At 43.2% G+C, this 26,718-nt stretch overlaps 2 protein-coding genes across 2 annotated transcripts in view; both read right to left on the bottom strand.

The window, feature by feature from the left end:
• Nucleotides 1-26,718, bottom strand: part of STT3B (STT3 oligosaccharyltransferase complex catalytic subunit B) — a 259,595-nt gene that overhangs the window by 25,967 nt on the left and 206,910 nt on the right. The gene's annotated exons all lie outside the window — the stretch shown is intronic.
• Nucleotides 2,464-26,718, bottom strand: part of CMTM8 (CKLF like MARVEL transmembrane domain containing 8) — a 35,122-nt gene continuing 10,867 nt past the window's right edge. Inside the window, exons 2-4 of the mRNA XM_083706120.1 lie at nt 8,261-8,434; nt 3,220-3,336; nt 2,464-2,574 (exon numbers count right to left, since the gene is read on the bottom strand). Of these exons, the coding sequence (XP_083562246.1) occupies nt 2,491-2,574; nt 3,220-3,336; nt 8,261-8,434 (375 nt within the window). The 3' untranslated portion in view covers nt 2,464-2,490. The remainder of the gene's footprint in view (nt 2,575-3,219; nt 3,337-8,260; nt 8,435-26,718) is intronic.

Below are 26,718 nucleotides of genomic sequence, written 5' to 3'. Positions count from 1 at the left end.
CTATTGCTCCTTGCTAAAAACGAGACACACTCACGGAGGCATTGGTGTGGGGACAGGAAGATAGGGCTTTAGGCTGGTGCAGGAATTGGGCCCAGATCACACCCATGACTGGCCAGCACAGGCTAAGATTCCAAGCTGGCTCAGTGCTATCCTTGGAACACCCTATTCAGAACTTTCTTCCAGACTGATGAGAAATCAGTGGGTGGAATACTTTCAATGTGCAGAAGAGGGAGGTCTGTGCTGGCAGAATAGCAGAAACACCACCCCACTGGCATCAGTCAGCAGGAGATGAGATGAACCGGCAGAGGCGAGGACAGAAATGTCTTCCCTCCCTACAAATCCCCCCCCCCAGTCCAGCATAAGGGGTGGTGGTGGAGGTTTCCAATCTTAATCCCTTATATTTCCCATCAAATCTAACTAAGGCTTCTTTCTAATAATAATAATAATTGTATTATTGATATGCTGTCCATCTGACTGTCCTATCCACTCTGGGTGGCTCTCAACAATATATTAAAAGAACGACAAAACATCAACCATTAAGAACTTCCCTGAACAGGGCTGCCTTCAGGTGTCTTCTAAAAGTCAAATATTTATTCATTTCAGGTAGGTAGCAATGTTTGTCTGATGCAGTAGAAATAGATAAAAAATTGTCCAGTAGCACCTTAGAGACCAACTGAGTTTGTTCTGGGTATAAGCTTTCATGTGCATGCACACTTCTTCAGATACACTGAAACAGAAGGACTTCAGATACACTGAAACACTGGACTTCTGCTTCAGTGTATCTGAAGAAGTGTGCATGCACACAAAAGCTTATACAGTGGTACCTCGGGTTACATATGCTTCAGGTTACAGACTCCGCTAACCCAGAAATAGTACCTCGGGTGGAGAACTTTGCTTCAGGATGAGAACAGAAATCGTGCTCCGGTGGTGCGGCAGCAGCTGGAGGCCCCATTAGTGGTGCTTCAGGTTAAGAACAGTTTTAGGTTAAGAACGGACCTCCAGAATGAATTGAGTACTTAACCTGAGGTACCACTGTACCCAGAACAAACTTAGTTGGTCTCTAAGGTGCTACTGGACAATTTTTTAGTTGTTCATTTGTGTGACATCTGATCGGAGGGCATTCCACAGGACGGGTGCCACTACAGAGAAGGCCCTCTGCCCGGTTCCCTGTAGCTTCATGTCTCACAGTGAGGGAAGCGCCCAAAGGCCCTTGGAGCCGGACCTCAGGCTGGACAATGGAGGTGGAAACACTCCTTCAGCTATACAGGGCTAAGGCCATTTAGGGCTTTATGCATACTTACTTGGAAGCAGGCACCATCAAACTCATTAGTCTGGTTCACACTAGAATAATAGAATTGTAGAGTTGGAAGAGATCCCGAGACTCAAAACCTGTGATGCAGGAATCTCAGCTAGCTCAAGAATGACAGAGAAGTCACCCAACCTCTGCTTCAAAACCTCCAAAGAAGGAGAGTCCTGAGGGAGTCTGTTCCACTGTTGAACAGCTCTTACTGTCAGAAAGTTATTCCTGATGTTTAGTCAGAATCTACTTTCTTGTAACTTGAAGCCATTGGTTTGGGGCCTAGCCTCCAGAGCAGGAGAAAACAAGCTTGCTACATCTTCCCTGTGACCGCCCTTTATATATTTGAAGATGGCTATCAAAACTCCTCTCAGTACTTTACTAGGCTAAACATACCAAATTCCTTCAACTGTTCCTCATAAGGCTTGGTTTCCGGATCACAGACTCCCCTTGGCCTCACATGTTCTCATCTCTTCCTGCACGGCCAGGATGACTTCAGAAACCTCTGCTTTAGTTTCCCCTCAAACACAGCTTGTCACATCACACTTAAATTGGGGTTTGTAGTTTATATCAACTATGGTTAGTTTAAACAAGACAGCTTCATAAACCATGGTTTGAAGTTTGCTTGTTCTGAAATTGGCCAGAGTTACTGTTCTAGCGTAAACCCTAATCCAGATGCTACAAGCCTTGCTTAAAGAAAATTAAGTAAAACTTTATGGTGTCCTCCAACTCGCACAGGAGAAAGGGAATGTGCATTGTACTGAATCCTGGTTCAGTATCAGATGCTAACATGATAACCTGGTTGAGTTTAGGTATCATAGCTGTACCATAGGTTTGGCCATCGGGAACATGCTATGAGTTTCCATGCTTTCTTCTCACAATCCCTCATGCTAATCCATAATCAGTTTCTTCATTTATGGTATCCTGCAATTTGGAAGTCACAGGAAACAATGGTTACCACAAATCAGGAAGTAAGAAGATGGAATTAGCTTGTATGAGGGAGAGACAGGAAAATCCACAGCATCCTCCTGACAGTCAACTATGGTTTGGCCATAATGTGAGCCATGAGCCATTGAAGTTCTCTTGAGTAAAAATGCTTTGCCTGAGCATTAAGAAAAACCACTGCAAGAATTGATAATTTAAAAACGATGCGTTATACCCAAATGTGTTTTTTCTTAACTTAAAGAGGACATTTATTGCAAGTTCCGCGATCTCCAAGATACAAAACTAAAGTAGGCATTTCCACCGTAGCAGGAAGTTACAACGAATGCAAAGAACTGTGAGGAGAAAGAAAACAGCTGTTAGAAAATAGTAAAAACCATTTAGCAGATTTATTTGTATTCCCAGACCACTCATGGGGTACAAGAAAAGGGTTTTAAAATAACCACTCATTGTTTTATTGTCCTTCGGGACCCTGTCTTGAGCCCCCCTGTTCTGTTCAGCTTGCCATGTAAGGAATTCTTTTGGTTTCAGTTCACATGTGGTTAAAATGTGCTGGTAGTTCAGCATCCTTCACTGCTTTAATGGTCTCAGTTTAATGAAACCTCTTGGTTTCATATCCTGGTTTGTAAGCAGAGCTTAAACCACAATTTCCCTCTTTCGATGTAGCAAGAAAATTGGCACCTGTCTGTCTTGGGAGACAATGTAGGGGATGTCTTCAGGGGTGAATAAAAATGTGTTTTAATAAACCCATGAGATTTTGAATTCTAGTGTTGAAGAAATAAATAAAAATAAGGAAGATGCTGCGCCAGTCTCTTTATTATGGTATCAACAATGCTTACATATCTAGATTACCCCTCTTTCAACCTGAACCAATTTAAGACCTCGTTCCTGAATATTTGTTGGAACCCATAAACAACTTCCTCCACCCACTTCCATATTTCGAGTACTATTCATGATTCAAAGATTAAAAATTAACTTACTGAAGAAGCCGCCCAGCTGTTGTAGTTGTGGCTGTCCAATTCCTTGGTGACGGCACATGCGTCTACAATGGCAGCAATGAAGTACAAAAGAAAGGCACTCCCGTTAAAACACAGGCCCTGTAGGGAGGGCAAAGAAAGACAAAATGGTAGGTTTTTCCCCATGTACAATGTTCACTAGATGCTTCCTATCCAACTGGAAGCAATGCGAATAACAAGAGATGAGAGCTTATTCCTGTGGCCACAACCCAAGACTTGCTGTTATTGCCGGACTTCTCTACCGAAAACTCATCTAGGTTTGCTCACATCTAGCTGAAGCGTCTGCTTTTACAACAACTTTTGTCAAAAGATCTGTGCCCCAGGAACAATTCCATACAATCATCGTTGTTTTAAGTCTGCCAACTAATGCACTGTCTTCAAAATTTGGGTCATTAACAACTGGTGTTAGGAAGGACCCATTTGACCCTGCGATACTTTGGGTAGTGTCGCTGGTTAATGCTCTAGTTCTGCATTATTTTTGGGGGTGGAAAAGCAAGTACAGTGGTACCTCTAGATGCGAACGGGATCCGTTCCAGAGCCCCGTTTGCATCTAGAAGCAAACGTAACCAGTGTCGGCACGGCTGCGCACGCATGCGCCGCTTTTCGCCGCTTCTGCGCATGCGTGTGACATCATTTTGAGCGTCTGCGCATGCGCAAGCGGCAAAGCCCGGAAGTAACGTGCTCCGTTACTTCCGGGTTGCCGCAGAGTGCAACTTGAACACGCTCATCCCGAAGCACATTCAACCCGATGTATGACTGTACCGCATTATGAAAGACTTAACTTCTTTTTGATGCTCCTCAAAGTACCTGAATGGGACATCTTAAGGAATACTGCCCGTTTTCTCAGGATTAAGTGAGTTGGTGGGAAAAGGCTCCAAGTCTACTGCTTGAAATGAAGAGCTCCAGGAAAAAGACTCCCCATTAGCAAGCTGTGGAGCACTCTGCCTAGAGATGCACCAATAAGCAGACATCCCAATTCATTGGTTCACAAGACTGGGGTGCTTCCACATGCTTCTCGTGCTCCAGTTTCTGGACACACATTTCGCAGAATCATAGAATTGTAGAGTTGGAAAGGGACAAAAGGACCCCGAGGATCATCTAGTCCAGATGTTTTGGGACTACAACTCCCATCATCCCTGACCACTGGTCCTGTTAGCTAGGGATGATGGGAGTTGTAGTCCCAAAACATCTGGAGGGCTGAGTTTGCCTATGCCTGATCTAGTCCAACCCCCTTCAATGCAGAAGGCCTTCCAATGTCTGCTTAAAAACTTACCAATGAAGGTTTTATACCTCCAATGAAGGTCTGCAAGGCCAAAGAGTAACAAAGAATGTTCTGCAAGGAGAATGGGCGAGGAAGAATGTCACATTCCTCCTTCTTAAAGTAAGTGTGACGGGAACAACTTATTACTGTACATTCCAGAAAAATCAAATGTTTGTAATTCACATTGGCTTCCCTGTTCACTTAGGTAAGAGGGGCAGTTTTACACATGCACCACTGTGTGCTGGCTGGGTTTCTCGAGTGTGGCCAACAGAACACAACCGTATCCATTCTTTCAAGGATGTCAGAGCTCCCGCTCTCAAGCAGCCTCTCTCTGGTATGCTTTGTGTTTGATATTGTATGTCAGCTGTTCATCACTTGAATTCATAGGCGTAATAATAATAAATTTTATTTATACTCCGCCCTCCCCGGCCAGAGCTGGGCTCAGGGCAGCTAGCACCAGTAAAAACACAATAGGGCGAAAAAAAACCAATTTAAAATACAGTCATACCTTGGGTTACAGATTATTATTATTATTATTATTTATTATTTATACCCCGCCTATCTGGCTGAGTTTCTCCAGGTGCTTCAGGTTGTGTTTTTTTGGGTTACAGACCGCCGAAACCTGGAAGTGCTGGAATGGGTTACTTCTGGGATTCAGCAGTCGTGCATGCGCAGAAGTGCTAAATCGAGCTTTGCACATGCGCAGAAGTACTGAATCCCAACGCATGCATGCACAGGCGCGCTGCTGTGCATTACGAACGCTGCGGGTTGTGAACGTGCATCCCACATGGATCACGTTCGCAACCCGAGTGTCCACTGTATAGGTTAAAATGCAATTTAAAATGCAGCCTCATTTTAAAAGTAGCCCATAGATCAAAACCATAAGAAGAGGGAAACATAAGGGTCAGACTGAGTCCAAACCAAAGGCCAGGCGGAACAGCTCTTTCTTGCAGGCCCTGCAGAAAGATGTCAAGTCCCGCAGGGCCCTAGTCTCTTGTGACAGAGGATTCGACCAAGTTGGGGCCAGTACTGAAAAGGCCCTGGCCCTAGCTGAGACAAATCTAACCACCTTGCGACCTCCAAAGTGTTGTCATTTGTGGACCTTAGGGTCCTCTGTGGGGCATACCAGGAGAGGCGGCCCCATAGGTACGTGCATCCTAGGCTACATAGGGCTTTAAAGACAAAGGGCTCATCCTTTCTACTGCACTCTTCCAAAAACTCAAGGAAGATTTTGCATTTAGAACTGGCTGTCCATGGGTTAACCCTCCTGCCACTTCTTCTTCATGCTTCAGTCAGAGATTAATATTCCATCAACACAAGGATGGCTCAGGCTTCTTCCCCTTTGAAGTTGCTTGAAATCAAGAGGGCTTTTGAGACACACAGATTCTGGGAGCCATGCCTGGCACCCCATTTCTGCCAGCCAGTAAAAGAAGATGTTGTGTATTGAGTCAAAGGATTTTATATCTGTATTATTATTGTCTGTATTTGCATTAGGGTAAAGTAACTGCCTTTTGGTTCCAGAGGGTACAGCTACTATTGGTTCATTTAAGCTGCTGTATTTGGATCCTCTGTCTTATTGGTTTCCTCCAAAAGGCAGGACTGTGATTGCCTGATATTGTTCCCTCCAAAATGTATCCTTCTAGCTAGTTCCCTGTCCCTATAAATGTAGCTCTCCCCTCCTCAGGCCCAGTCTTGTTTGCTTTAATAAAGAAGTGTTACTAGAGAACTGTCTCCAGCATATTATGTCAAGAAAGCAGAAATCACAAACCCCACGCTACAACAGAAGAAATGCACTCCCCAAATTCCAAACACCTGTCTTCTTTTAAGAAGGTCTTTGAGCTTGATTATCTCTGCTTATGTACATACTTGGCTTCTGATTTGTGGAGCATTTTATTATTATTTTCTATTTTCGCTCCTGCTGGTAATGTTTTCTGTTTAAATTATTTTGTGTGCTACTGTTAAAGCTCCCTTTTTTATTATGCATTTTGAAACTTTTTTTAAAAAAATCCCTCTCCCCCTATCTGCTTTGAGTTATTTGTAGGGAGACATTACCATCTCCATTTTCATTTGAAATATACCCAAGGCTTTTTTTTAAAGCCAGAACTCACAGGAACTCAGTTCCAGCACCTCTCAGCTGGGCTCCATTGCCATTATAAGAGAACAAGGGGAGCGTTCATGGTGAGTTCTGGCACCTCTTTTTCGAGAAAAATAGCACTGAATAAACCCATGTCCTTTTTTCAGTGCAGGACTGTTCTTTTGTTTCTATCCTTTGTTTGTTCTCACCAAACTTGCTATTGCCTCGGCCCAGTATACCTGAAGGAGCGACTCCACCCCAATCCTTCGCCTTAGAAACTGAGGTCCAGCTCCGAGGGCCTTCTGGCGGTTCCCTCCCTGCAAGAAGTGAGGTTACAGGGAACCAGGCAGAGGGCCTTCTCGGTGGTGGCGCCTGCCCTGTGGAACGCCCTCCCATCAGATGTCAAGGAAATAAACAACTATTTGACATCTGATGGCAACCCTGTTTAGGCAAGTTTTTAATGTTTGATGTTTTATCCTGTTTTTAATATTCTGTTGGGAGATGCCCAGAGTGGCTGAGGAAACCCAGCCAGATGGGCGAGGTATAAATAATAAATTGTTGTTGTTGTTGTTGTTGTTGTTGTATGTCCCACAGAGGACCTTACGGTCTGCAAATAATAACATCTTGGAGATCCTGGGTCTCAGGGAGATTAGGCTGGCCTTTTCGGCCTTGGCCCCGGCCTGGTGGAACGCTCTGCCACAAGAGATCAGGGCCCTGCGGGATTTGACATCTTTACGCAGAGCCTGTAAGACAGAGTTGTTCTGCCAGGCCTTTGGTCAGGGCTCAGCCTGACTCCCCTTCCCTTTTTGTATAAGAACTAGTACGAAAGAGGCCTCCCAGCATTCTCACAGGTCCCTGTAAGATCAACGTACACAGTTGGGCCTGATGAGCATTTACTGTTCCCATCCCAAATCCTGTGGAAAGCCATCTAATTCAGATTTTAATTTTATCCTGACTTGTTTTTAAGAGGTGATTTAATTATTGTTTGACTTTATATCAACGTTTATATCTGATGTTAGCCGCCCTGATCCCGGTCTCGGCCGGGATACAAATAAAAGATGATGGTGATGTTGATGATGATTATCATTATTACGGTCCAATACTTAAAAATTGAAGGGATTATTGTAAAAAGAGAACTTCGACGTGTGTATAGGGGCTCAAGCACCTGTCGCAGTGGCAGAAATATTGACTCTTTCTGGCTTTTGGACTTTTTAAAGGAAAGAGGTAGAGGCCGAGGCCGAGAGGTTGAGGAGAAAACCATGCGTGGCCCTCAGTATTCTGTAACAATAGCCCCTCCAATGAAATGAATGTAAGGTACTTTTGAGGGTGGGGAGCTTGGTGCACCCACAGGAATTTCCTAAATGCACAAGGATACAGTGGTACCTCAGGTTAAGTACTTAATTCGTTCCGGAGTCCGTACTTAACTTGAAACTGTTCTTAACCTGAAGCACCACTTTAGCTAATGGGGCCTCCTGCTGTTGCTGCGCCGCCGGAGCATGATTTCTGTTCTCACCCTGAAGCAAAGTTCTTAACCTGAAGCACTATTTCTGGGTTAGCAGAGTCTTTAACCTGAAGCGTATGTGACCTGAAGCGTATGTAACCTGAGGTACCACTGTATGCTGTTATCATGACATTCCCATGTTCCGAATTAGATGAAAGCTGATACTCACTACAGTGGTCCATGGCACTTGGGGAATCCGAGTGTACGTCATTGTCATGTAGATGATTAGGAAGAACAGCGTAAGGACCCAGTAAAACACAGCTACAAACATTACCCAGCCGAAGACAGGATATAGGAAATATTCTGTTCCAGCAATCAGCGTCCATACCAACAACCCCAAGACCTGCAAATATGCAAAGAAAACAGAATATTGTTACCCATGATATGTACATGCACAAAGTATTGTTCTGCTTCATGAAAATGGGTTACTGGAATAGAAGGCCAACTCTAAGCATTTATTTGCTGGCACAGAAATCACAGAACGGGATAGAGCTCCTATCCTATCACAGTTAATGGGAATAAGGTTTGACTTTGGCGTAGTCAGGATTTTACCACATCTAGGTCTGTCGTAAGAGGCATTTCTATACGAAAAGGATTTGTACAAATGTTAGCGCAACAGATTTGTTTCCAAAGCAATTTAAATAATATTTCACAGCCCAAAAACATCCATGGTTAAACAAGAGGCAATTTCAGTAGACAGACTGCTTGTATAATCTAAAATAATGAAAGCTAGGCAAAATGTGTAACATCAGGTAAACAGCTCTATAGTAAGGTAGGATGACCAAAAAAAAGTTTGGAATCCTTTAGTGAGAGTTTCATTTTGTCAACTCAGCAGAGACTCTACATTCAAAGTAATGTATGGAATCGTCTACTCTCTCCCTGGCTATGACCATGAGGAAAATGTAAGTCTGAATAGCTTTAATCTATCTTTCCAAATCATTAGGATTATATCAGTTCTGAATGCCCATATTTAACAGGTCTTAAAACCAAAAATTTCATACACTTTCATATTATAGAAAGAGGGTAAGCTGTTTTACTTTGGATTTTTTAAGGACCTATTATTATATTATTCTTTGAGCGTTGCTCAGGATATATCCAAATGCAATGCTAACTTACACCGCAATAATAGAATTTTAGGAATATTTCACATCCTACATACACGTTCATTTTTCTTAATTCTAATTAACACTTAAGAGGAACAACAGAAAGGGGCTACTATAATTTCGGGCATGCTTATTCAAACCCTTAAATCTTATATTTGTTCATTTGTATGTAGGAGTATTTTATGCAAATGAAAAGCGTGTTAAATAATTGACGGGTGATTTATTTAATTTAGTAACAGGCCATATTAATATTCATTGTTATATTTTTATATAGGTTGTCATCAGTTGCCAACAATCATTTCTAGTACCAGTCAGCTTTTTCTGCCACTGGAGGTCACCATTGTTCTACACAGAAATGTGTCTTCTGCGGTATTAAAGCAGTTTCTAAAAAACAGGGGATAGAATTTGGTTGTGATTTTTGCCTTGATCAAACCTCCAGTTCTGAAATAACCAGTGGTAACCACTGAGTTATCCAATTCTTCAAATCTCTATTAATGATCAATAACTATAATTTCTAATTGATCTATAATAAAGGTAAAGGTACCCCTGACTGTTCGGTCCCTGGGGTTGTGCGCTCATCTCGCTCTACAGGTTGAGGGAGCCAGCTTCTGGGTCATGTGGCCAGCATCTGGCGAAACCAGAGCAGCACACGGAAACGCCATTTACCTTCCCGCCGGAGCAGTACCTATTTATCTACTTGCACACTGGTGTGCTTTCGAACTGCTAGGAGTTGGGACCAAACAATGGGAGCTCACCCCATCGCGGGGATTCGAACCGCCCACCTTCTGATCGGCAATCCCTAGGCTCTGTGCTTTAGACCACAGCGCCACCCGCGTCCTTAATTAATCTATAATAGTATCTAGTTAAAGTAGTTCTAACTGCCACAGCCACATAAGGGTGCAACAGATTTTCTTTTTTCCTTTTCTCTTGCATTAAAAACAGTTGTGAGCTTTATTGTAGCTTTTCCTTTCCCAAGATGCTAGCTTTGCTGTCACTGGTCTAGTTTTCTCATTGGTCCAGTTGCAGATTTTAAGATTGGCTTCCTAAATAAAAAAAATGCTTTGCAACTTGGCAGCCAGACTCCTATCTTGGTACACGTTTTGCTCTCCCTTCCTCTGTTTATCTTAACCATTGCTTAGAGGTAACCTGTCCACATAGGCTAATAACTGTTCATTATTTATTTTAGGCTTGAGTATCCAGCAAGCAAGGCGACAAGAAGAAATCACAACATATTCTACAAACCACAATAGGGGCAAAGGGCTTGTAACACAGTGGACAAGCAGGATATTATGAGGCAGGCTTGCCTAATTGTGGTAGTCAACTTTTTTGACATACCAAACTAGCAAATAATGAATGGGTTGTTCTGATAGGTCCCCTTGATGTCTCTCGGTGTGTGTGTGGGTGTGGGTGTTACAGCCTCATATATTTTCTTAGCTGGCTGGGCCTGTGAATATTTAAATCAATTTGCAAGAGACATTTTTAACACTGTGGAAATGCTGTATTTCACACAAGTATACAGATATGGATTGAGTATAAGTCATCAGCCAACAGCCAGCCTGACCTTTTCGAAATTCTAATCAAGAAATGTGTAATGTTGTTTTGGAGTTTTGTCAGGCTCAATAAAATACAGTGTTCAGCTTTCCTGAAACAGCTGAAAATGTCAAACACCCCTGAACCCATTATATCTCAAAGCTGAGACCAAAATTAATGAAGTGTGCCCCTCAAAGCTCACACGGTGCCTAGAAGAACATCTTGTTGATCATCTTTATCAGGAAAAAAATGTTTTTGTTATGGATGAGGACTAGAAATATTCCTTCCTTATTTCAGGGAATCATAGAATGGTAGAGTTGGAAAAGACCTCTGTGATCATCTAATCCAACCCCCTCTAATGCAGGAATCTTTTGTCCAACATGGGGCTTGAACCCACAACCTTGAGATTAAAAGCCTCACGTTCTACCAACTGAGCCATCCCAGAGCCTTTATGAATCTTTTCCCATAAGGCATCTCAAAGTAATTTGCAATGTAACTGAAAGAGCAATCTTACATGGAAGGGGGGTGGCATAACCATGTCAGGTGAAACATCAATCCAAAGCACTTCCAGCATCACACGGGGGAGGAATCTTTCCTTTCTTCTCCCTTTTACAGAGACATCGGTCACCATTTGTAAGTATTGAAAGTAAGTATGGCGACTGGTGTAATCCTTTCATGGTGTGATGTCAGGAGAATAGAGGAAGGGTTTTGCATTCTGCATATCCAGAGCCCCTCCTGCTGATTTGCCCATAGATCATAGATTTTTTTGCCTGGTCCAATAGAAAGTGTTCTCTCATTCACATAATGGCCTGGTACAGATTTCAAATGTCCCCAGTCAGTGGCGTAGCGTGGGTTGTCAGCACCCGGGACAAGGCAAGTAATTTGCGCCCCCCAACCCGTGGATTTGTGCCCCCTAACCCTAACCCCCAGATGTTGCGCCCGGTGCGGCCGGCCCCCCCTGCACCCCCCCCACGCTACGCCACTGTCCCCAGTTCAATAATTGTGGTTTGTTGGAATGGGAGTGAGTCATGAGCTGAGGTGCTCCCCCTTCTCTCACACACCTGCCTTGAGAGGATACTTTCTGGTTGGTTAAACTACAGTTTCCCTTGGTTCCTGCAAACCATGGTTTGCAGTCCTGGGTTTTGGACATCACCATTTGTTGGACCAAGTACGTTTCAGACGCACCAGGTCATTGCATCTATGAAAGACCCTGTCTTCAGAAGCAACAAGATGCAACTTGCTATCTCTTGATCTAATCTGCTTCATAAAGCTACTACAATGATAAAATGGGAATACATCCTATAGCCTCCTGTGCAATTTCTTAGGTGGAGGGATGAACAGTCAAGCCAAGTTTGTTTACTGAACAATCTCAGAAGTCATCACAATAACAAGTAGGAGAGAAAGTTAGTAACACAATAAAGAACTTTCATGTCCATAAACCTGCAATTCTTGAACCTCTGCCGAGATATTTCTTATGAAGGAAAGAGCAAGTCTGTAGCAGCATATAAAGGATATGATGCATACAAATCTATTGCTGGTGTGATGGTTTCTAAACCTTGATTTGTTATAGCAGTGTTGGATCGTGTTAAGGCATAACTTTCCCCCGCAAAAAAACCATAAACACCCCAAAAAGGTTTATGTTTTCAGACTCTAACATAGAACATGGATAATCAAATACATGTGGACTATATTTCAGAGATCCATTGTGAAAAATAGCTCTGTGCGATCACTTTCTTCTACCTTTCTTGCCAGCAATGTACATATTGATGAAATAGGAACATCTTTGCGCAACAGAATAAATGGACAAAAATGACGCATTACGTATGGCAAAGCTCAAAAACCTAGTGGCGCAGCAATAAAACTGCTAGCACATTTGCAGAGCTAAGCGGGGTTCAGTATGAATTCAAATTGGATGGGGACCATGTGTTGAGACTCCAGCGTTGCAGAGGTTTGGACTAGATGACCCTCGGTGCCCTTTCCAACTCTACAATTCTATGACATGCTGTAACAGACTTGAAAGCAGCTGTGCTTCAACACAAGGGTATTTAACAAAGATAAGCTCCAAAGTTGGAATTCATGTGCACTATCAGACTTAGGCTCAATGCAGGGAGCAGCTGGCTGGCTACAGGAAGCAATTGTCTCAATCTAGACTTGTTCACACAATATTCATCTGGCTTTGCTAATTCATTCTATGGCTGGATGGTGGGTTGCACCAACTCGGCTTGGATCTTCTATTCATTTTGACTAGTTCTCCTTATCATTTATACCCTGCATAATAAAGTGACAGACACATGCACCTCATTGCCTTACCGGGCCTCCTAGCTCGTAATAATTTTTCTCCACCGTCTGCTCTGCTTTGCTTAGTACTCATGAATATACTGTACTTAACCTGTCAACTAAGAACATGTCATGCAACTGTCAAAGTGGGCACTGGCCCAGGATGGCATGTGCATAAGACTGTTAAGTCTTATAGATGTCATAGAGCCATAGAGTTGGAACGGACCCCAAGGGCCATCTAGTCCACCCCCTGCAATGCAGGAATCTCAGCTGAAGCATCCACAACAGATGGCCACCCAGCTTCTGCTTAAAAACTTCCAAGGAAGGTTCTTCCTTCTCAAAGAAGACTCTTCATTGGTTTAACCTGCACCCTTCTAAACTAGAATAAACAGATTCCTATTTATCAATGGAGAAATTTCTCCCAGTAGTGATGTATGGAAGTGAGAGCTGGACCATAAAGAAGGCTGATCGCCGAAGAATTGATGCTTTTGAATTATGGTGCTGGAGGAGACTCTTGAGAGTCCCATGGACTGCAAGAAGATCAAACCTATCCATTCTGAAGGAAATCAGGCCTGAATGCTCACTGCAAGAACAGATCGTGAAGCTGAGGCTCCAATACTTTGGCCACCTCATGAGAAGAGAAGACTCCCTGGAAAAGACCCTGATGTTGGGGAAGATTGAGAGCACAAGGAGAAGGGGACGACAGGACAAGATGGTTGGACAGTGTTCTCGAAGCTACCAACATGAGTTTGACCAAACTGTGGGAGGCAGTGGAAGACAGGAGTGCCTCGCGTGCTCTAGTCCATGGGGTCACAAAGAGTCGGACACAACTAAACAACAAAATTTCTCAATGGAAAGCTGTGACACATTAGTGTTTTTTTTAATGTTCCAGTACTTTTCCTACCCAATTAAGAATGTTCGTTTCCTCCTGTACTTTTCCTACCCAATTAAGAATGTTCGTTTCCTAGAGTGGAGTCCAGTGCAACAGGATCTCACAGATCCACTGGGGAGAAGACTCTGGTTTTCCTTTTTCAAGCCTTGTCCCAGTTTGCTTCTGGCAGAATATCAGAAAGCCAAGGCCTCCATCCTTGCAAGGATCTCAGCTTGACCTTACACAAAAGGGACTGTCTGCTCTGCTCTCTTACAATTGTGACATAATCAGATCAAAGAAATACAGCTTTCCTCCTTTCCCCCCTCTTCCATCCTCCTTGCTGAAATGAATCTCCTTGAAAAATTCACTGGCACCATTATTGTTCTTCAGCACACACCAAAGCATACTTAGGTTTCACGAGAACAAATGGGTCTGAATTTCACTGAACTGCAGATAAAATCTGGACTTCCTAAGTAGCAGCGGCTAGTGCAAAATGCAAATAGATGGCAGCTCGCTTCAGCAAAGGTACCCTGAGTATCTCCAGCTGTTAGGCTGCTGACATGTCCAAATACAACTGAGTTCACCAGCAGTTAATACAGCTAAAACTCTACTGCAGGATCAGGAAGTGCGTGTATGTATGTATGTATGTATGTGTATATGTGTGTGTGTGTGTGTGTGTATATATATATATATATATGCTTTCGTAGATTTTCACGGGTACAGGAATGCAGGTTTTGGTGTCCTCGGGTGTCTTCCCGTGTAAAAGTTGGGGTGTCTAGGCACACAGAACGCCAACACCAATCAACCACACCAGACCCAAACCCAGACCCTCTCCACAGATGAATTACTGACACCATCCAGTAGCCAATCCATGGTGGCACCTCCGGATGCTGCACCCCCCTGCAATCCCTACACAGATCTGGCTGACACTAGCCACAAAACCACAGCTCGCCCCTATACACGAAGCCAAGCCAAAGCACAACTAAGTGCAATACAGCCATCTTCTCAGGAAAACTCTTCACAAAGTTCAAGAGGTCAAGACACAAAGACTTTAGCAACTAATCCACACCTAATGACCCACCTAAGTGGTACTCAGGATATCACTCAAGAAATCACTCAAGGTATCTCTCAAGTAATTAAGGAACAAAAGAAGAAAAGGCACACTAGCCTGGGAACTTCCTCTCTGCCCAGAACATTGGAGGCTAGACACCACACCCCCTCTACAGTATTTATAGGAACTCAAACATTGAGATCCCGCTCTGTTCCAGTAACAAGAAGCCGAAAGCACCAGCCTGAAGATGACGAGTGAGACCTCGTCGAAACGTCGCCTAGACACCCCAACTTTTACACGGGAAGACACCCGAGGACACCAAAACCTGCATATATATATATATATATATATATATATATATATATATATATATATATTTCAGCTGAGGGCTACATTCCCTCAAGAGTATTCTGTTAGGGGATGCATACTGGCAGTGGGAAGAGCCATAGACAAAGGTGTTATGGATTAAACTAATTCAAAATAAAGGATGCCCTGTTTCAATCTTCATCATGACAACCTCAAATTAAAATTCCCAGGCTTATGCAAGTTTATTCAGAAGCAAGCCCCACCAGATTTGGTAGATTTGCTCTCAAATGGGTAGATAAAAGATTATTTCAGTACCAGAGACCAATACAGCTATTGTTGTGGAAAGCAAGTGAAAGTAATTCTGCTCCGACTTTGATGTGTTTACAGTGGTACCTCGGGTTACATATGCTTCAGGTTACATACGCTTCAGGTTACAGACTCCGCTAACTCAGAAATAGTACCTTGGGTTAAGAATTTTGCTTCAGGATGAGAACAGAAATCGTGCTCCGGCGGCGCAGAGGCAGCAGGGGGCCCCATTAGCTAAAGTGGTGCTTCAGGTTACGAACAGTTTCAGGTTAAGTATGGACCTCCGGAACGAATTAAGTACTTAACCCGAGGTACCACTGTATATATCTACACACACACACACACACACACACGACAGGAACTTACAAGTCTGTTCTCAGAGAACTGGCAAAAGCCTCTTTGACCCAAACCATACAACCAGGGAAATGTTCTGGTTTTTTAAAGAGCAATTATTATTTTTAAATGAAATACTGTCCCTTGCAATTTTTCTGAAACAAAAAGAGGTGGAAGAGACACTTTCATGAGCCAGATCTTTTAATAGGTAAGCTAACAAAATGTGGGTCACAGCTGTGGAAACTCTTATGGTATAAACCAAAGGTTTTCAACCTTTTTGAGTCCACGGCTCACTTGACCAACTACATTCTTTCTGTCAAACCCTTGTGGGGCTCAGGAGCCCAGTTACGTCACCCCTTGCCTGCAGAGATGGCAGCCTCTCACCCTTTTTTGAGCATGCTCCCTTGTGGAGTGGTCCCTCAGTCTCCTCTCCCCTTTCCCTGGGAGTCCTCTGGGCAGCCGCTGCTGCAACGGAACAGCTGTCCAAGCCTTTGGGAGGCAGAGACAGGAGAGGGCATTAGAGGAGGGAGGGAGCCTGTGGCATCCCTGACCATCATTCAAGGCACCCCAGGGTGCCATGGCACACTGGTTGAAAAGCACTGGCATGAACCAACAACTCTGGTGCCACATTTCTTTTCTCAACTAAATCTAATTTTAAAATATTGAATAACTTTTCTCAGAAGCTGGCGCCAGGTTTAGCCCCCTCGTCTTCCACACTAACAAAGGAGCTTGCAGAGAACCAGCCATATTCCACCATAAACTTATCAATTAGGCTGTATCTTGTCAACTGGCTCAAGGTTGGGTACATAACTTCATAAAGCCAGGGAACAGTCTTATAAAAACAAATGAAGACCTTCACTGTTTCAACTTGCTTCTACTTTGTTTTCCAACGTAACGTATTTTCCCATGAATAAGACGTTTTTTAAAAATTATTCATTATTATTATTTTTGGTGGCTGTTTGCCTCAAGCGGGCAGACGATGGGTCAACAACTCTGGGCAATCTCCCCCCCCCCCAAAAAAAGCTCCACAACTCTGGGCAATCTCCCCCCATTTCCTTAATTTGGTATCCCAAAAAATACGGGTCGTCTTATACACGGGGGCAAAAAATACAGTATTTCATATCAATAAAAAATTTGGTGAGGCGCGAACAGATTTTTATTCTGAAACTGGCCTAGAGAAACAAGTTTGAGAACTACTGTGCTAGAAAGATGTCCGGTCATACAGAAGCTTTTTTCTGATCTCACCTCCAAGTACACTTACTTGGATGCACGTCTCATCCTGTTTCTCAGTTTCATTGTATTTTGATTGTTTTCATCCTTTTGCTTTTAAATGAGCTGCTTTAGGGTCCCCTTTGTAAGAGCCAAAAAGCAGTACAGTATATATAAAAAAGTTTATAAATAAATGAATTCCAATTCATGGGACTTACACTTTCAGCTAAACAGGATGCAGATCAGGCTGTCAACCTATGAGAGACTTTTAACATTTCATATTTCACATGGGAAAAAAATGTGTGGAATGTAAAATACTAGACTAAAGTATGTCCTTTGTATAAGCAATTGCATAAAATATTCCCTTTGAAAAAGAAACTTGGAACTTTTTTTTTTTACTTCAGTACTAAAATTTGCCCTTTAATATTAAAAGGTTTTATTTACATTGATATTGTTTAAATGCAAATACACTGTAATGAAGAGTTGTCTGTTTAACGGCTGCAGATTTAATATCCCATTGTATTACTGAGCCAGTGCTATGCCTAAATAATATCTGAGTGACGCCCCCCCCCCCCATTTCTTTTCTGTTGAGGAATGTCTAACAGTGGCTGTTAACAACTCCTGACCAAAGATTTATTTACATTGGTTTGTTTGTTTAAGGAGTTTCAAACCACTGCAAAAGAACAATGCTGTATACATCTGCTTCATTAATTGTGGCAAGCTTTTTTTGTTGTTTTTTGAATCTCCACCTTCCTGCTACGCCATCTATATATAGCTGGCACCATCATTGTTCTGTGAATCTGTTTTTAACATGAGAAAAAGCTTTTCCTAACACTTGTTAGAAACAAGATTTGAATTGACTCCTGTTGCAATAAAAGCCAAACATCTAAACAAGGCAGAGACAAAGTGGAAACATGGTCCAACCAGACAACAGATGCATTAACATATTCTCAAAGAAACCATTTAAGAACAATTCTAAATTTCTGTACTGTACATCTTATTTATGACATTTGCATGCAGCACCACAAGTTCTCTTGGCAGCTTACAAGAAATAAGTATGAAAACAATTTGAATGCAAAATGAAACATGAATACATAAACTGAAAAGTGAGATAAATGCAACAAGAAAAACAAACGTCAATCCACAACCTCAAAATGAAAAACAAAACAAAACAAAATTCTAAATGCCTTCCGCAAGACTATTCATGTTTTTAAATCAGAAGACTGGAACCTTCATTTATGCTTGTGAAGTAAAGTACTTTCAGCTACTCTGCATAATCCAACAGAAGCGTGAACATTCTCCTCTGGACAATTTGCAGCAAAATACATTCAGGGTATAGATCAAGCAGTGCAAGCATTAACTTCTCAAACTCCATAGAATCGTAGCATTTGAAGGGACCCACGGGTCATCTAGTCCAACCCCCTGCAAGGCAGGAATCTCAGCTAAAGCATCCCTGAAAGATGGCCATCCGGCCTCTGCTTAAAAACCTCCAAGGAAGAAGAGTCCACCCCTTCTCGTGGGCGTCTGTTCCACTGTCGAACAGCTCTTACTGTCAGAAAATTTTCCCAAATATTTAGTTGGAATCTGCTTTCTTGTAACATGAAGCCACTGGTTCGAGTCCTACCCTCCAGAGCAGGAGAAAAGAAGCATGACGCCTCCTCCATGTGACAGCCCTGAAGATATTTGAAGATGGCTACCATATCTCCTTTCAAGTCTCCTCTTTTCCAGGCTAAACATACCCAGCTCCTTCAAGCGCTCTTCATAAGGCTTCGTTTTCAGACCCTTGATCATCTTGGTTGCATACGTTCCAGCTTGTCAACATCCTTCTTAAATTATGGTGCCCAGAATTGGACACAGTATTCCAAGTATGGTCTGAGTAAGGCAGAATAGAGTGGTACTATTATTTCCCTTGATCTGGACGCTATCCTTCTGTTGGTGCCACCTAGCATTAGCTTTTTGCTGCTGCATCAGAACTGTTATTCCAAATAACCCATTGGCAAATTTGGAAACAAATTATTTAGATTCTTAGTATAAGACTTATACAACAGAAAATAATATTCAGAGTCCACTGGACTCCAGCAAAACTATACCAGAAGAAAATAACAAGTGCAGACAACTGCTGGAGATGTGGGAGTAAAAATGTGAACTTAGTACATATGATGATTAAATGTCCAATGATAAAATCATTTTGGTGCAAGGTGAGGATAGTTATAGCAAGAGTAATAAAAAGAAATTGTTATTTAGGGGAATTTAATTTAATTCTAAATTATATTCCTGAAACGCGGGAGATTACAAGGGGTCAAAAAAATGTATGTACCGCGCCATATCAGAAGCAAAAAAACTTGTTTTGATGAATTGGAAGAGTCGCAAAAAAGATTCCATTGAGCACATGGATTGATAATATGGACAGAGTAGCTACATATGAACAAATTGCCTGTCGACACAAATTAAGAATGGATAAATATGAAGAAATCTGGAAGGAATATTTAAGGAATAAGGCGGATAATGGTGGGAAGTAGGGGGAGGAGAGTTGGGGAAATATTGTTTAAAAGGTGTAGTCATAGGTGTATCAGTATTCAAAGTTGAATTGTCAAATTGTGTTAGTAATGTTATTATGGTTTTTGTTGTATGTGTCTTTTGCGGTTGTTGAAAAAATGATTAAATAAATTAAAAACTAATAAATTATTTAGATTCTTTGCCTATGGAAAAAGCAGCGTGCATTTGGGCACTGCCGGTCAGACAAGACCCCCAATCTATGTCCAGCTCTCCTGTTTTCCTCAACTCAGATTTCCAGGCAATTCCAATGAACCCTAAAAATTATGGACTTCATATTGTTCTAGGATACACATAAGAAAAGCCTGCTGATAAGGCCAACCACATGCCTATGGGAAGCCCACAATCATTACTCAAGCAGGACAGCATTATTCCCATCTACAATTCCCAGAAAATGGTGTTCAGGGGCCAACTGCCTCAGGTAGCAGAGGTAAAGCATAGTCATCAGTTAGAAGCCCTGATACACATATCCTTCATGAATTTGTCTAATCCTCTTCTATTTTATTTTTTTTAATTTATTGGAAATTTCAACACAATAGTTTTATCAAAAATACATCATCCACATTATTATTTCCCCCTTCCATTTTCCCCCTCCCCCCAAACAAAACAACCCCCCCCAACCTCCCACCCCACCCTCGGACTTCCCTCAGCTCCTTTCTCTGGTTTCTCAACACATATTTCTATCTGCATGTTATAAAATTGTAAAAATCCCCAAGTTGTCTATCTATATATTACAATAAACAGTTTGTGAATGTTTATTCAAAACCTGCCAAAGAGACCAGTTCATTTTGTTGCTTCTTCAAATATTTCATAAAAGGTTCCCATTCGTTTTTGAGGTGACAGTTATCCTTATCACGTGGTTTGTGTGTCAGTTTTGCCAATTCCGCATAATCCATCAGTTTTTCTTGCCACCGTTCTTCTGTTGGGATTTCCTCATTCTTCCATCCTTGTGCTATTAAGACTCTTGCCGCTGTTGTCACATACATAAAAATATTTTTTATAGGTCTTTACCCACTATCCCTGTCTAATCCTCTTCTAAACCCAGCCAAGATGGTGGACATTGTTGCCTCTTCTGGGAGCAAATGCTATAGTTCAACTATGTCCTGTGCATCTTTCATCTGTCCCGAGTCTTCCAAAGTTTAGCTTCGTTTAATGCCACCGAGTTTCAGTATTTTGAGAGGAACAAACGCTTTTCCCCATCCGCTTTCCCAGCACTGTTCATCATTTTATTGCACAGTCCTTGGAGAGGTAAAACGCATTCCTTGAAGGTCAAAAGAGGAGCCATAATTGAGGCCTGTGCACAGAGCTCTCTCTCTTGATACACACCCACACAGGATTCTCTGTTTCTTTTTTCAGTTTCAGTCCCACCAGAGGGTGCTCAAGGTGGCTGACGACAGTAAAAGAGAGACCAAAATACCAAGCGAGAATTAAACACCTAAAATCAGGCAGGTAGAAAAATCCCTAACAACAGCCATCAAGCAATCTGCTTGAACAAATGGCAACATATTGGCAGCGGCCAAAACATCGTTCATTAATTCATTCATTCAGCTTTTTATAAGGTCAGGTGCCTGCCTGCCTGCCTCCATAAATACATATTTGCTTGATCATCAGAGAATGAGTGGTTGCCAGGGCTGAATAATACCAGTCCTACATTGGTTCCCAGTATGCCTCTGAGCACAATTCAAAGTGTTGGTGCTGACCTTTACAGCCCTGAAGAGCCTTGGCCCAGTATATCTGAAGGAGCGTCTCCACCCCCATCCTTCAGCCCAGACACTGAGGTCCAGCTCTGAGGGCCTTCTGGCGGTTCCCTCATTGTGAAAAGTGAGGTTACAGGGAACCAGGCAGAGGGCCTTCACAGTAGTCATGCCTGCCCTGTGGAACACCCTCCCATCAGACGTCAAGGAAATTAACAACTATCTGACTTTTAGAAGACATCTGAAGGCAGCCCTGTATATGGAAGTTTTTAATGTTTGATATTTTACTGTATTTAATGTTTTAATTGCTGGAAGTCACCCAGAGTGGCTGGAGAAATTCAGTTAGAATAATAATAATAATAATAATAATAATAATAATAATGCACCCACAAAAAGTTATGTTCTCCACAGCGTGCCCAAAAGCTGTTTGGCAAACTGGAGAAATGTAATTTTGTCAAGAGAGAATGGTACACAAATGAGGAGGTATGCCTATATGAATGTCTATGACACCAGTTCAAGTCCCACCCACCATCACATATGGCTTCACGGAATGAAATTGTTGCCCACTTCTATTCCACTGCCATGAACAATGTAACACTGGTGGACGAGCTTCTTAGAACTTTAATCGGCTAGACGCCCTGTTTCACTGGACATCCTGTTCAGCCAAGGAGATCTGCAAAATAGCTTATTTTTCGCTCTATAGGACGCACTGGACCATAGAAGGGGGAGAACAGGGGAAAAAAATTCTCCCTTCTCTGCTCAGCGCCCCTTCAGCGAAGCAGCAGGAGAAACGGAGCCCCTTCCATTTCTCCTCCCGCTTCGCTGAAGGGGCGCTGCGCAGAGAGGGAAAGCTGCGCAGCACCTCTCCAACGAAGCAAAGCCTGGAGAGCAAGAGGGATCGGTGTGCACCGACCCCTCTCGCTCTCCAGGCTTCAGGCGGCTATCCGCAAGCCTTTGGAGTGCAGTGGGAACTCCCGCTGCACTTCGAGGGCTTCAGGTGGCTTCAGCGAAAGCAACACGAAGCCTCCAGAGCGGGGGGGGGGGGAGCTCTCCCTCTGCACTTCGGAGGCTTCACGTTGCTATCGCTGAATCCAAGGAGCCTGCATCTGCTCCATAAGACACACACACATTTCCCCTTAATATTTGAAGGGGAAAAAGTGCGTCTTATAGAGCGAAAAATACAGTAGCACATATTCTCCTTTGTTTCCCTGTGTTACACTGTTCATGTGAGGAGTTAAATGCACAAGGGAGCTAGCGACAACACCCCAAACCAGCTCTTAAGTAGAATAACATGATAATTTAGTTCCAACCTGAACACGTCATAAATTAGCATTGTTGTTTGTATGGAAATGCTTTGTAACTGCTTCCAGCGGACCTTGTGAATATGTAGAGCTAAAGAAGCGCCACATAGGAGCAGGTTTCTAGTGCCGAGATAGGAAAATTGCAAAAGGCAATTGCAAGGCAAGAGAATCTAAAGGGAATTCTATTGACTGCAAGACCTGCAGACCTTTTCTGGCATTTAAAAGCCACTATATGTCAAGACTGTCAAGTCCAATATTGTTCAGCACAGTACACTATGCAGAGCCTGAATTATTTCTTCTCTTACCCCACAGTTATTGTGATTGTTGGGTGGGTGTGCTTTTTTTGGGGGGGGGGGGAGAGGCAGTGGCCTTCAAATGCACTGTAATATAAACCGAGCAACCTGTACTTGCTCAAAATCACTGCTCACCACCCCTGCATATAGTTTAGACAGCCAAGCTCGCAAACCATGGCATACAAACATTTTCTGTTGTAAAGTGGTGTTGGGAGGTGCAGTCTAGAATAAACAGCATTGCTGGAAAAGGGTGGTTTTATTGCCCAGCCTGTTTTCTTTGCACCAAGAATCTCAGGTTCCAAAGATGCTTTGCAGTATAACTGCTGGCAAAAAATATCAACATGCGAGCCGGTGAAGATTTCTCTTTTCACTGTGCTGCAGTTCCAAATCCAGAATAAGAAGCTTGAGTTCTTGTTACATTTAATCTTCCTGTAGTGCGGGACTCGGGAACATCTGACCCATGGACCAAATGTCCCATGGACACACACACACACACACACACACACACACCTGATGTCACAAAGGCACCAGGTGTGGGAAAGGCAAGCGTGGGATTTCAAAGTTGTTCCATTGATCAAGAAAGGCATGCTGCTGCCTCCAGCCTCACTCCCTGCTTCTTCTTTGAACTGTAGAGGGTGTTTTAAGGCACACTTCTGTCCCATCAACTGAGGGGTAGCTGAGAGCATCCCTCAAACTCTCCCGGCTTCTTCTTAAAATAAAGGTAAATGGACCCCTGACCATTAGATCCAGTCGTGGCCAACTCTGGGGTTGCAGCGCTCATCTCAGTTTATTGGCTGAGGGAGCCAGCGTACAGCTTCCGGGTCATGTGGCCAGCATGACTAAGCCGCTTCTGGCAAACCAGAGCAGCGCATGGAAATGCTGTTTACCTTCCCACTGGAGCGGTACCTATTTATCTACTTGCACTTTGATGTGCTTTCGAACTGCTAGGTGGGCAGGGACCGAGCAACAGGAGCTCATCCCATCGCGCGGATTCGAACCGCCAACCTTCTGATTGGAAAGTCCTAGGCTCTGTGGTTTAACCCACAGCGCCACCCGCGTCCCTCTTCTTAAAATACCCATGGTTTAAAGAAGCAATGTGCGGCCCTTCTTTGTAAACTTCCCTGTGTTGGTATGCTCTCAAAGGACTGCTTGACAGTCCTGCTGTTGGCTTTTGAAGTCCTGGCAACCGGGTAGCATCACTGGGGTGATGTCACTATGATGTCAGTTGACTGGCAGGTAGGCAGCCCTGCCCACCTGTCAACTTTGGCCTATCATGGGTGAGGGGAATAAAGACATGGCCCTCTGGCCAGATCAGAAAAAAGGTTCCCCACACATTTGTGGTGCCACACAAACACGTTCTCTGCTGTGAGCCAGCATAAGGATGGGGGAAAGTGACAGAAGAGCACCTGCCTCCCCCTGTTTAATCCATCCTGTTAGTTATTGATGTAGATGACAAATAGACATACAGTGGTGGCCCGCAAGACGAATGCCTTGCAAGACAGAAAACTCGCTAGACGAAAGAGTTTTCCGTTTTGGAGGTGCTTCGCAAAACGAATTTCCTATGGGCTTGCTTCGCAAGACAAAAATGTCTTGCGAGTTCCTGCGGGTTTTTTTCCCTCCCCCCCCTTTTCTAAGCCACTAAGCCGCTTATCCGCTAAACCGCTAAAAGCGCTAATAGCGTTAATCCGCTAATCCGTCAATGGGCTTGCTTCGCAAGACGAAAAAACCGCTAGACGAAGAGACTCGCAGAACGGATTCTTTTCGTCTTGCGAGGCACCACTGTACCATATTTTTCACTCCATAAGACGCACCTAGTTTTTAGAGGAGGAAAATAAGAAAAAAAATATTCTGAACGAAACAGTGGATGTATGATTTTTGTGGTTCATGCTGTGGCCACAGACATGTGATTTGACGGTGAGTTTGGGGTAGCCCAATGCAAAAAGCCTGAGAATCCATGTGGATCCGTGCTTTGTAACCACGTTTTTGCACCATTGCGGCCCCACACAACAGTAGGTGCGTGGTTTTTTTGGTGCAGGCTGTAGCCATGGACATGCTATGTGATCTGATGGTGAATTTGGGGTGACCCAATGTAAAAATCCTGAGGATCCATGGGCTTTTACCTCCTACCTCTCCCAATCCCACCGATCAGCTGCTTCCTTTCAACACTCCCTTCCCTCTTGTTTCCCTTAGTGTCTTTTACTGAGCTGGAGCAGTTTTTTGCTCCTCCTTTTCTTCTAATTTCTCTCATTGCTTTAGTCTTCCTGTTTCTCCCCTTTGCAAGTTTGCTGTCTTTACCTCCCTGCTCCCAGGCAACCTCCTTTATCTCTAGCGTCCATTTCCCCTTACTTCTTAGGAAGAAAAAAGTGTGTCTTACGGAGCGAAAAATACGGAAAGTCAACTCACAGGAGGTTTCCTCTAGCAATACAGTACAGCTGAGATGTTGCATAAAGCAACATGGTGCATCTTTGCTGGTTCCTGACATTTCATCTGCCTCATCTGGATTTGGGTCTGAAAGGCCAAGGAAAAGTTGTTGTGGAAGGTTAAGTTGTAATTAAGCACAGCTTGTGATTACAACGTTGCAAGATATATTTGCATTTGCGTTAAGACATCATCAGCCTTTGCTTCCCATTTCCTGGCTTTGTAGATCTTCGGCTGAGATGGCCACCAGGGTTTTCCCTAATCATTGCATTGAAATTGCTATGCTGATCAAATAGGATTTAGTTATACCAACTATGACCAAAAGCCCACCCCTTTTTTAAAAAGTGTACTTCGGCATTAACCACCATGCAAACATTACCTGCCTTCCCAAGTCGTGGCAGGAGGACAACCTCTATCTCCCCACTATGACCAGTGAGAAGATGCAAGGATTTCCCCCATTTCCAACCTTTAAAGCTTTCAAAGGTAAACCAGGTTTTTGGGAACATTTGGAAGTCCACAATGTGTGTTGACTATAGTAAGGTAAAGGTGAAGGGACACCAGACCATTAGGTCCAGTCGTGGCCGACTCTGGGGTTGCGGCACTCATCTCGCTTTATTGGCCAAGGGAGCCGGCGTATAGCTTCCGGGTCATGTGGCAAGCATGTCTAAGCCGCTTCTGGCGAACCAGAGCAGCACACGGAAATGCTGTTTACCTTCCCGCCTGAGCGGTACCTATTTATCTACTTGCAATTTGACGTGCTTTCGAACTGCTAGGTTGGCAGGAGCAGGGACCGAACAATGGGAGCTCACCCTGCCACCAACCTTCCATTCAGCAAGTCCTAGGCTCTGTGGTTTAACCCACAGCGCCACCCGCGTCCAGTTGGCTATAGTACCTCTGAAATATTTACGGGAGCTTTAGAACATGGGGGTCTCTTTCCTTCATGATCCCATATTTCCTAGAACTCAGACTCTACTGTGCATTCCTGGAGAAGGTTTGGAACAGTCATGAGAAAGGGGCTCTCCCCTAATTCATCTCTCCTCATTCAGTTTTCCTTATGTTCCGATACAGCAAAGTAAGACTTTCTATTACTATTTCAATTTGAAACCATGAAAATTTATCTGCTTGCTTATTTTCAGATCTAGTTTCTGCACCAAAGAGCCCAAAATTGTGAAAATAAGAACTGAATTCTACAAGTTTTAGAAACCAAGGACACAATTCATGCAAAGTTAAAAGTTTAAAAGCCTGTGGGAAATTGAAGGATGTGCTTAATGCTCTGTTGAAACCACAAGGTCTTAGAAGTGCTTAACTTTCCCTGGGACAAATTGCCTAATTTATTCTGCCATTTTTACTGTTTTGCCTAATTTAGCCTACTGCTAGAAAGA

Source organism: Podarcis gaigeae (assembly GCF_964106915.1).
Source record: "Podarcis gaigeae genome assembly, chromosome: 12".
Lineage (NCBI taxonomy): Eukaryota > Metazoa > Chordata > Lepidosauria > Squamata > Lacertidae > Podarcis > Podarcis gaigeae.
The sequence above is the reverse complement of the archived record's forward strand: the minus strand, read 5'-3'. Positions and strand labels throughout refer to the sequence as shown.